This window comes from Amia ocellicauda, chromosome 9 (assembly GCF_036373705.1).
Source record: "Amia ocellicauda isolate fAmiCal2 chromosome 9, fAmiCal2.hap1, whole genome shotgun sequence".
Lineage (NCBI taxonomy): Eukaryota > Metazoa > Chordata > Actinopteri > Amiiformes > Amiidae > Amia > Amia ocellicauda.
The window spans coordinates 14331553-14343372 of record NC_089858.1 but is presented as its reverse complement, the minus strand read 5'-3'; the positions used below and the strand labels follow the sequence as shown (position 1 = coordinate 14343372).

Below are 11820 nucleotides of genomic sequence, written 5' to 3'. Positions count from 1 at the left end.
TACACTATCCTTAACTTATTAATTTTTAATGATTTACACATGCCTATGCTTCGTATCTGTCAAATGACAATGCGATGACATTATGTGTGGGTAAAGATGCATTGTTAAAAATGTCACTTGTGAGGGGAAAATATTCAGGTGGACTGCACTTGAGAAGCAATCGATGCCAAAGCATTCTGCTTTTTTGCTGATCTTTATAATCAACTGTGTTAACCTGGTATGTACAGGGATACGAGGTTATTGCGCTGATGGGCTTTTCTACAAACAGCTGAAGTTAGTCCCCAGCTGCGGACTATAAAATGTTTCCATTGCAACGAACCCCAAAATCACTGCTGCTGCCTCTAGAGGAGACTAAGTACGGGACTAACTTAGTCCTTAGAAGCAGGGACACACGCACCCGGGGACACAAATGGAAATTGGGCTTCAAGGCATTCAAGACAGAAAACAGGAGACACTTCTTCACACAGAGAGGCGTCACAATCTGAACAAACTCCCCGGCGATGTGGCTGAAGCTGAAAATTTGGGAACATTTAAAAATAGACTGGATAGGATCCTTGGATCACTTAGATATTAATGGACACCAAACGAGCACGATGGGTCGGATGGCCTCCCCTCGGTTGTGTTCTTAATGTAAGTATTTGCGATTTCGTGTAGCATGCTATTGTGGTTTACATGACTTGCATAGTGACCAACAAGCTTAACACACTTCGAATAATGACACTGAAATAAATCATAGACTGCTCTTAATGCAACCTGCTCGATGATGTCTGTAGCACTGAAAACACACATGGGCATCACATGAGCGCTGCCGTGTCGATGTGGCATTGCCGGAAGAAGGGGCGGTACTTCCGCGCAGAAGCCTTGCTATTGGCTGCACCCCCTGTTCTTGTTGTCTACGTCAGTGTTTTGTGTGTGTCCGTTGATTCGGTGCGTCCGGTGGATTTCTGGTTATTCTGCTCCCAGCGAGTTTGAAGTTCAGTAGCTCCGGTTTTTAGTAAATAAAGCGGTACGGGGAGACGGAGAAGTAGGCCTTTATAATAGTAGGTCCCGGAAAAGGTGAGTGTCTGACTGAGGGGGAGGATGGTGATGCTGCTGCTGTTGCTGCCTGGCGGCGGTAACAGACAGCAGCGTGACCTCTGTACTGAGGATCGATTGTGCCCACCGGATCTGTGCAGTCTGCAGTGAGTGAGTGTGTTTAAGTGTAGGTCTCTGCAGTCTTTGCGGCAGTGAGTTTTTGTTTCTTAGTTCCTGCAATGGTAGACTGTCTTTGTAGTTGAAATAGTGGCAGGATGGTACAGCTCAGTGAGGATGCTTGCTTGCCTGCCTGTGCCCTGCAGTGTCTGCGCAGTGTGCTCTGGTCTGCGTGTGTCTGCGCAGTGTGCCTTTGGAGCTGGGAGGAGATGAGGCTCATTGAAAGGTGGCTGCGCTGTGGTTCGGGACTCCGGTGCTACATCATAGCCTTAACGGTGTCAGTGCGCCGTGGTCCCGTAAACTGTGATTTAAGCTTTAAATGCTCAGGTTACAACATTAGCCTGGCCTGTGCTTTCAGACATTACTAACAGTACCTGTCTGTGTGTGGTTTCAGCACTAGGCGACTGCAGCATGGGGCGGGGGGCGGGAGGTGTTGACTCACTCCGTGGGTGGGGGGGTGCTGGGTTGGGGGGGCCCTGTGCCCTGACCCTCAGCCAGTCTGTTTACTTTGTCCTGCTGTTGACTTTAGTAGCAAGGGCTACTTCTGCCCTCCATGCCAGAGTCAACACTGAGGCGTGGGCCAGACACCGTAACACTTGGGCAACACGCACATAGACAACAAGTAGACTTGCACACATAGACGTCACACACATGCACTCAAACACGCATGCACCCATGCACCCCCCCACACACACAAGGCAACAATACTGTGTGAGTCCGGCCTGGCAGCTACAGCCGGAAGCCACACCGCGGAGACACTGAGGTGTATAACTATTTGATATATAGTATCCTGTTGGCAAAGCTTGGATAAAGTCCAATGATAAGCTTTACACTTAATGAACTCACACCCCAGCCAGCCCTGTGTTGTGCTCTGTTGTGCTACTGAAGGTGGTTTGGGATGTGAGCCTGTGTAGGGATGGGGGGGTGTGTATTGCCATGGCAATCAGAGGCAAAAGTTCAGGTCCCAGTTGTGTTTCCCGAAAAGCTCGGCGCCTGCTAGGAAACAATTGGGGGGGGGGAGAGAGAGTTGGGTACAAGAGTCTTTTGTCTGAGTGTCAAGAGCCGTCTGTTTGTGACATTTTAGCCTGAAAACACGTTCTGCTGTGGTGTTGTGTTTGGCACCGGCACAGTTAGGAGCCTGTCAAATTTTGGATTTAAGCCAGTATGAGGCGGGGAGGTGTGGGCATGGGGAGCACAGGCTGTTCTCTCTGATGGGAGCACCTGCTGTGGGCTAGAAAGTTGCCATCCACATCTGGGTCACACATCAGCCCAGCCAGCCAGTGAGAGAGGACCCAACCTGCCCTGCTGCAATGTCTTTCTGTGAGACTGATGTATGCGGTGGTGGTTTTGTGTTTGTGCCAGCAGTGAGGGTCTGTGGTGGACTGGCCTGTGGCAGCACTGGGGTTAAGGCTGCCGTTTCCCTGGAGGAATGTGCCTCTCATCTCCTGTCAGCTCGGCAGCTCTGGTATTTGTATTTTTTGGTTGTTTCCTTCTCGGGGGTGGTATATAAGGTATGCGGGCAAGAGGAGAGCCGTACTCTTGCCTGCTTCCCTCTTGCTGCCCGACTGATGTCGAGAGACCGACAACTGACAGACAGACAACAGCCAAGTACTGTGAGCTCCCACCTCTCCTCGCTCTGCCCTGCAGGTATGCAGTTGATATTGGGGGTACAGTGTCACCAGTTGCTATTGTGGGTGGTTTGCATTTATAATGATATCATAATATTTTGGGTGAAGTGATAAGGAGTATGTTAATTTATGTCAAAGTTTAATTTAAATTGCTCTTACACACCCTGAAAAGCAGTGAGGAGCTGCAGGTGTACAGAACTATGATGATAACCAAAAAGACCAGCACTGAAGTTAACTGGGAAACCGATCCCTCACAAGAAAAAGAAACATTAAATCTGACGCAGCTCGCAATGTTTTGGTCATGAATAAAACAGTCCAGGAGTGTGGGAGTAAGCAGCGCTCCCTTTGACTCACTCCCTGTCGTTCAGTGCTCTGCGCTGAGTTATTCAAGGTTGCAGTCAGTGCTCCGTTTGCCACCTCTGCAGAGTGAGAGCTGAGCAGGAGAATGAGTTTTAATAGTTCGGAGATGTTGCGGTGAGAAATGGCAAGAGGAAGGAGAGTAAAAGGAATGGGAAGGAAAGTGAAAGGGAATCTGATATTTGAAAGACAGATTTGAGACAAAGAGTGGGAGGGGGGGGTTTACAGTAAAGGTAGAGTAGCAGATGTGGGTGGAGTCTTGGGAAGCAGAAGGTGGGGTTTGGAGTGTCTCGGAGAGGAAATTGGAGGCAGGAGAGCAATCACATGAGAGAGGCTCCCAGTCATGAGGAAGCAGCACGCACATTAACATGCTCACTTGCGACACAGACACACTGCAATACACAACTGAACTTCCAAACGCTGGGCAGTCACAAACCCTCACACTTGCATACTCCTACTCCTTCTGCTCCCAGTGCCGGACAGAGCCTGCAGGCTGACACGCATGCACGCACGCATGCACACTTTCTGAACACCAAGGGACATATGGACATGCAGACAGCAGGACTTGGGGTGAGTGTGAATGAGGGTGAGAGTAGGGGGCAGGGGGCAGGCAGAGTGGGGCGGTTGGTGGTGTTGCTGGTCTGTGTCCTTTGAGCTGTTGGGGGTGTGCTACTGTCATTCCTTTAACATGTGGAGGGGCAGCGCTGTCCTCAGGGGCCTTGCAGGACAATCAGGCAGCCCCTCAATAGGGACCCGCACAGTAAAGGGAAAAAAATAATGATTTAATGAGTACCTGCCGTGATTGTGCAAACTGTGATTCCCCCAGGTCTGGGAATCGGAGCTGGGTGTTCTACAGTAAAGTGTCGTGGCAGAGACTGATTCAGTGACACCATAATCTATAACTATTAATACAGCCAACAGAGAGGTCACACTGACAGACGTATCTCCACAGAGTTGCATTTTACCACTGCCATAAAAATATGTGCTTGCTGGAGCAAATCTGTTTTTGATTAAAGGAGAGGCCCAGAGATTGCTTGTACGTGTGCATGTGCATGTGTGTTCACATCACGTGTGTTGTAAATCTGTGTGTCAGACGAACAAGACAGTGGGACACTTTCTGCCCATTTGTGTGCTTGTATGAATGAGTGCGAGCTCAGACAGTTTTATCACAGTGTGCACTGGGATTGTTATAGAGCCCTATGAAATCAGTTTTATCTTTTAATGTTCTGATTTTTTGATTTTAAAACTTTATAAACACAAGCTAGAAATGTATGGACAATTATGACAAACTTTCTACATGGATTTAAAATGATTTCAGAAAAAGGAACAACATGGCATAATAATAGAAACATTGTAGATGGAACAAATGTAGGCTTTTTTAGCAATATTTATTTTCAACACGGGCTAAACTAACATTTTGCAGCCCTGCAGGTGTCCCTTTCAGAGAAGATGTTTGATCACTCTGATCCGTTTAAACTCATTACACTTGAGTGAGTGTGGATGGCTCAGCCTGGTCTCTAGGGGGCTGATTGAGTTACAGGGGCTGAGATGTGATTACAGAGGGACAGGCTGTCGGGCAGCTCACCCGCAGGCAACTGTGGTCCAGACACCTGGCTCGGAGTGCCTGATTAGTCTGTCCTTAACTGGGCTCTTAACGAGGCTGTTGCTCAGGGGCCTGGTCAGGGAGGACATGTGACCTTAATTTAATACAAGAATTGATAAATCAATTGTTTAGCAAGATGGTCAACAGATACAACCAGAGCTGTGGAGCTGCAGTAACACCCCTTCCCCAATATGTGCATCATCCCAGGTTTCTGTCCCTCTGTCTCAGTGACTTACTCCCTTTCTCCCCAGTTCCACGGAAATATAAATATGTCTGACCATGACCACAACCACAATCATGTCCACAACACTGTGATGCAACCAACCAGCAGTTCCCACGGCGACCACACCTCTGGCGACATGGGGGGGGGACATGGGGGCCATGAGATGTCAATGGTGAGTGTGGAACAAACAAAAAAGCAGAGCTGTGGTCTTGAGGCCGCAGTGAGCAGCACCTCCATGTGCTGAGAGGTGTCACTGTCTGCACAGCCAGCCCTCCATTGTCTCTCCTCTCCTCCCTCTCTGCAGCAAATGACTTTCAACATGGACTACAAGAACGTGGCGCTCCTGTTCTCTGGGCTCATCATCAACAGTCCAGGAGGTGGGTCTGTTTCTGTCTCTCTTTTGACGGTCTTTCTTTGTGTCTCAGTCTAACTGCCTGCTTGTTCACCTCTTTCTGCTTCTACATCCTGTCTGAGTCTCTCCATCTGACTGTCCTCCCGATGCCATTTCACTCTCTTGCCTTGTCTGTCTCTCGGAAATGGAGCTGGGTGTGTGGCAGCGATAGAGAGAGATGCCCTGGCAGAGGGGAGGCTAGAGAGACCTATTTAGGTGATGCCATAAACTATAAACATTAACACCGCCAACAGGTCACACTGACACCCTTATCTCCACAGAGCTGAAGTTCACCACTGCTATACAAATACGTGCTTGTTGGAGCAAATGTGATAAAGGAGTGGCCCAGAGGTTGTGCGTGTCTTTGTCTCTGGTTTTTTGTGTACAGTTCTGTTCACATGTTTTAGTGTGTGTGTTAGCTTATAAATATGTTGTCAGTGTGACACATTGGGACTTTCTTAGTTGCTGTGCAGATAATGTTCTGGGAGTCCATACACTGAACTAGTCTCAAGTAATGTCAAAACACAGGTAAACTCTTATCCATTATGTCTGTTTTTTGAAGATCGCTCGCAGTCTTTGTATTGTGTGGGTGGGAATGGAAAGTTTGCAGTAATGTGATGTATTCTATTAACTGTAGGGTAACTGTAAGGGTATATCTATGTAGGGAGGAGTGATAAGATTGAGAGAATTTCTCATTTCAAATGAGAGTCCTTAACTTGTAAACACCAAAATAAAATGCACAGAAATAAAACTATGCTGAATTTAATTACTTTGAGCTACTAAGTCTACTGTTCTAAAATTCACAGATGTGTTTGGTGTTATGAACATGGTGTTCTCATAATTGCTGAAATGATGTTGACTACTTTTTGAATATACATGGACCAAGAATTTCCATATTCAATTGGTTGGCAAAACAAATGAGCGAACATTGAAAGAAATTAAAAAAAACAAAACTACAATTAAATAAATAAATAAAGCGTCCTTGTTCTTGCCACACCTCCCTGGCTCTCGTTCTCAACAAATTTGACACTGACTATGCCAAGCCTATGCAATTTGATGGTGAACCCTGCATGGACCTCTGTCTAATTGAAAATAAAGATTTAAATAACTTATTATATTTTATAATTAAAGTTACAAAACAATATAATTTGTATTGAAAAAACACAGGACAGGCCAAGCAATACACAGGCCTTTCTATCTAGGCATAACATTACTTTCACTTGATTTTATGATTTTTCTGTCAGGGGGGTATGTTGTTGTCAAGTTCTTATGACAATTTAAATGTGGAATGTTTCAACAAAACAAACATTTACACTACCGGTCAAAAGTTTGGAGAGCTCCTTGGTCCTCATGGTGTCGCTTGGTTGTTGCTGCCCCTTGCTCAGTGGTGTTACAGACTCTGGGGCCTTTCAGAACAGGTGTATATATACTGAGATCATGTGACCGGTCATGTGACACTAAAATTGCGTGACTTCTGAAGGTAATTGGTTGCACAAGATCTTATTTAGGGGCTTCATAGCAAAGGGGGTGAATACATACGCACGCACCACTTTTCTGTTTTTTTTTGTTTTGTGTTTTTTTAGATTTTTTTTAAAACTTTTTTTCACTTCACCAATTTTGTTTTGTGTATGTCCATTACATGAAATCCAAATAAAAATCCATTTAAATTAGATTGTAATGCAATAAAATAGGAAAAAGGGGGGTGAATACTTTTGCAAGGCACTGTATAACTCTGAAAAGTATATTATTTTTCAGTTTTTGGTAACCTAAACTTTTTTTTTTAACTTCTGGCATTTGTTCCACATGGATGTGCTTTCTGTGTACCTCTCTCCCCTCTGTATCTGTCTTGACTCTCGCTGTCTCTTCTCTGTGTGTAGAGATGGTAGGGGCGTGCATTGCAGTGTTCCTGCTGGCTATGCTCTACGAGGGGCTGAAGATCGCCCGTGAGTTCCTGCTGCGTCGCAGTCAGGTCAGCGTGCGCTACAACTCCATGCCAGTGCCTGGGCCCAATGGTTGTGTGATGATGGAGACCCACAAGACTGTGGGGTGAGTGACAAGGCGAAGGCTCCGACACAGACGCACTGAGAGACGCTGATACGAGAGAGAGAGAGAGACACACACACACACACACACACTGACACAAGCAGATGCACTGACATGGAGATGGAGCCGCTGACACACATTCTCTAAGAGAGCAAGCTGAATGGTCTGTGTACGCTTCTGTGGTTGTTGTTCTCTCGGTACACCACCCTGACCCTCTCCCTCTCCCCAGGCAGCGGATGCTCAGTCTGCCCCACCTTCTCCAAACGGTGCTCCACGTGCTGCAGGTGGTGGTCAGCTACTTCCTGATGCTGGTGTTCATGACCTACAACGGATTCCTGTGCATCGCCGTGGCAGCAGGCGCAGGCACTGGCTACTTCCTGTTCAGCTGGAAGAAGGCCGTGGTGGTGGACATCACTGAGCACTGCCACTGAGCCCAGATCCTGACCGCTGCACCCAGACTTTACCGCCACTACAGAACCAGCCTTCACAGACACCTGCTGACCTCTGTCCTCTCCCCATCTCCCCTTCTTTCCTCTGCCTATCCCTTCAACTTTCTCTCTCACAAAAATAAGGGAGGAATCAGGTTATCAGCTCTCCCTGTCTGCTGTTGCATTCCTTTGTCTACCTCACCTTTTGCCATCACCTTGTCTCCAATACGTGGAGGTAGGAAAAGATCTCAAAGACACACAGACACGCAAAGCTGTCACCGCGCCTTTCAGCCATCCTGCCTTAATAGCGAGAGCTGCAGCCCACCTAGGTAAAGTATCTTGGTTAAGGTAACGGCAGCCCCCACAGTCCCAGGGGAGAATAGCTCCAATTCCCAGCCTAGATGAGTCACAAATCAGCCTCCAGAGAGAACAGGCTATGCTGACTGGCTCAGTAAATCTCTGTGCTGCTGGAGGGTCAAAGTAGCAATATCCCACACTGTTAATTACAGTAATTTAGTTGTTTCATGAGTCTGCATTTCTGTTCAATTTTCAGGGCTGGGCAGGACTAACCCCTGAGTGGGGGGTCTGAGACAGGCTGCAGCTCTGGGTGGAGGGTGGAGGTAGGCTGGAGGTCTGGGCATCAATCAACAACCTCCAGCTTTAAAACTGGGGGGAGAAGGGGAAACTGTAAAGTTGATCTTTATGATTTTATTTTAATATAATTATTTTATGATTCTGAATTAGTGTCAGCTGTTAATTTTTGTAGCAGAAGCCTTGCTGTGGTGAGCGTGCTCCGGTCCCAGGTGTGATAAGAGTCTCAGTGCACAGCAGTGTCACCGCAGGGTTTATCACGGCGCTCTGCTGCAATGGATGCACAGCCTGGATTATTGTTCCTCACATGAGCGCTGGCTGCCAGGGGTGGGAACAGCAGCCCCGTGTCTGCTGAGACTTTGTGGCTGTGTGTCAGGTGCTCTGTGACATGTAGCTCGAGACATGGAGTTGTAACGGCCATCCCTGCGGTTTCCACAACCAGGACAGAGCGGGAGAAGGGAGTGGGGGGTGACAGCTGACCACTTGGGACCAGGGGCTGTTGTTCACTCAGGTGTGTTCATGTGTATATACAGATAGATATATGCATATATATTTACAGTGCTGTAATCAATCATTCAAGAGAAAAATGTTAATAAACTCCAAGAATAAGAAACTGAGTTGCATGGGGTGTTTCTGGGTGGGATGGGGTAAGGGGGACAGACTGCACTGCACCCAAACAGCAGGTTGAACAAACAGTCAAAGATTTATTTGCATTAATGGTAAAAATTAAAAAAAAATGACAGGGCTGCTCCACACACAAACACTAACCCGCTGCAGCGCTGCCACTGGGACATTTGAATGGGTCAGAAAACAGTTCGGTTGGCGTTGCGCTGTGAGGAGAGACCCGTGGTCAGGTCAGTGGGCGACGGAGCAGACCACAGCCAGCCTGCCCTGCGTGTCTTCGGCTGTGTGTGCGGGGGGCTCCAAGGTCAGGTGGGTGGAGTGTCCCCTCCGCAGCTGCCTCCAGTGTTTCATTGCTGTTACTATGCTGCCTAACAGCCAAGCATCGGCTGTACACCTGGCACTTTCCATACAAGCGGCAGCAGAATCGGGGTGAAACCAGTGAGAAAAAGGGTGCCAACCATAACACCCCTCCCTGGGGCCATGGGATGGTATGGTCTGGAGAGCGCATATTGAAGGTGCCCACACTATGGGACGGCCCACTTGTGACCAGAGTGTCCCAGCAGCCTCTAGAATTGCAGGTTGCCAAAGAGGGAGGGCAGGGTGTTGGGTTTGGGGTGGGGCTTGTACCCAATCCGCTCGTTTATCATTTGCTCCCGGGTCTTGCCCTCTGCACCCCCTGCTGCAGCCCCCCCTACCTCCACACTGCTGGCCACACCCACCACATCCACCTCCTCACGCTGCTTCTTGCGGCTCTGTGGGGAGAGGGGGCCACTTTAATGAGCTTTTGAGGAACCCTGCCCCCAAAATCCTTACACAAATTCTAAGGTACACTTGTGTGAATGTTGATGGATTTGTGGGCCTGAGATTTGTGTTATATCAGTATGTAGTAGTCTGTGTGCGAGTGTGTTACAATGGTGTATGTTGTGTGTGACAGTTTTACAGTATGTGCGAGTTCGTTTTGTTTTACTGTGTGTGCTTGTGTAAGTGTTAGTGTGTACAATACCTCCAGCTCCTTCTTTACGCTGTCAAACTCCTCGATGTCGTCCAGCTTCAGCTCGATGCGGGTGGGCTTCCGCCGCAGCATTGCAGCCCTGTGACAGCACGATCCACTTGGCAACTCAGGAACTCCCCGCCTCCCACACACAGCCCAGCAGTGCCCCCTGCCGGCTGACAGACAACTGCAAGAACAAGAATCAGGGTCTAGGGCAGTGGTTGCCACCTTTTTTATGCCAGGGCACACTTTACCAAGATCAAAAACCTCTCGGCACACCAACAAACCCGAATTAACTAGGTATTGTCTTACCTGAATGGCAACGGGTTGCTAAAACTATTATCACATGCTCATGGCGTGTTAAAATATGTCAGTAAATAGTAATTAAAATATGTGAAGTGCAAGGAGTGGCCTTTAGTGGTATGGTTAAAAAAGTAGACAGACATACTAAATAATTACTTGTAATTAATACAAATCATTTATTTAGTGCAGTCAGACCAAGACCAGACACTAAAAACTATTGGCAGTAAATATAAATTAACAGCAAAATATGTTCAGTTCACAATATCTTATAACAAATTAATTCAACTAAAGGCCAGATTAAATCAAAACTTTGACCCACCCGCTAATAGAAAACTACAGAACAGTACTCATGTTTAGTAAGATGTCACTTTCTTCTAATCATAAATGTAACCACTACTATGTACAATAATTTTCAATTAGCGGGTGGGTCAAAGGTGGGGGGGGGAGGGGAGGTCTCCTTAATACCTAGTGGGCCCCTCCCTGTAAAACAGGGGTATGAATTTCTCTGACTGAAGGACACATATTCATCAACTGCAACAAAACACAGCCAGAGAACAGTGCTCTCCTGCTGGGATCCCCACACACAGCCAGCCATATACGAGACAGACATCACACACCAGAGAGACTTGCTTGGTACCGCGCTGCTCTCCCGGCCCGGCCAGTCCTCGCCTCGCTGTCTGCCGTGTCGGGCGACCTGTGCAGAGAGAGGCCGGTCACATTACTGTGGGGATGCGCTGCAGGTCACTCGGGAAGCGGGGAGCCACCAACACAAACCCGGCACGACAGTCCGGCATGATCAACCTGAACCGTGCATTGGAATAAGCAACCAGACCTTGACACAGCACAAAACTGTACGCAGGAGAGGTGCCGTTAGTCAGCAGAAAGGGACATTTGCAGACATTTAAACTACAATCACTGCTAAGTAAAGTATAACATATTAACCACCATGAGTACAACATCATATATTTTGAAATGTGAAGAGGGATTAACAGTATTTAATTTCACGCACCTCGTACACCGCTCACTCCGCCACAAAAACAGGAAGTTACTCTGCGAGTGACGTCATCGACTCCCCAAGCGGCTGCTGGGAATTGTAGTCCAGAATCACTTCTTATGGTAACTGATAACTTTCCATAGACTATAAACTGTCACCCATGCGTTAAAACATAGTTTGTACTTTTACTGACTTGCTTGAATAAAACTATATAAAATAGATATAGCCTAATCGGTAGACTTTTAATGTATCATATCTCAAATTTGCAGTCTGCGGGTGCCCTACTGTATATTGAATTTGGTTTCCTCCTCTGCTGGTACGGTTCAGCAGAGTGAGATTTCAGTCCGTCTTTTTAGGTGGGAATAAACCCTAATCCTGGGAGGGCTGCCACCAATGGTATCATGCAGTTATCTGGGCAGAACATCGCGATACACGGTTTTGTGTGACCTCGGT

General features: G+C 47.4%; 2 protein-coding genes across 7 annotated transcripts; one reads left to right on the top strand and one right to left on the bottom strand.

The window, feature by feature from the left end:
- Positions 1-469: 469 nt before the first annotated feature.
- Positions 470-9068, top strand: slc31a1 (solute carrier family 31 member 1). Of its 6 annotated transcripts, XM_066713343.1 has the most exons (6): positions 897-1056; positions 3650-3746; positions 5031-5174; positions 5307-5379; positions 7271-7439; positions 7666-9068. In XM_066713343.1, exons 2-6 carry the CDS (start codon positions 3720-3722, stop codon positions 7865-7867), a joined length of 615 nt encoding a protein of 204 aa, XP_066569440.1. In that variant the 5' UTR covers positions 897-1056; positions 3650-3719; the 3' UTR covers positions 7868-9068. The 6 variants fall into 6 exon arrangements, with proteins under 6 accessions (XP_066569438.1, XP_066569441.1, XP_066569440.1 ...); XM_066713341.1 differs by lacking the exons at positions 897-1056; positions 3650-3746 and adding an exon at positions 470-630; XM_066713344.1 differs by lacking the exon at positions 3650-3746 and having other exon boundaries at positions 895-1056.
- Positions 9069-9134: 66 nt separating this feature from the next.
- cdc26 (cell division cycle 26 homolog) lies at positions 9135-11522 on the bottom strand. The gene is made up of 4 exons (XM_066713346.1): positions 11383-11522; positions 10991-11067; positions 10083-10257; positions 9135-9831 (listed from the first exon to the last, which is right to left on the bottom strand). The coding sequence occupies exons 3-4, from the start codon at positions 10161-10163 to the stop codon at positions 9646-9648; spliced, it is 267 nt and encodes an 88-aa protein (XP_066569443.1). The 5' UTR covers positions 10164-10257; positions 10991-11067; positions 11383-11522; the 3' UTR covers positions 9135-9645.
- Positions 11523-11820: the final 298 nt, after the last annotated feature.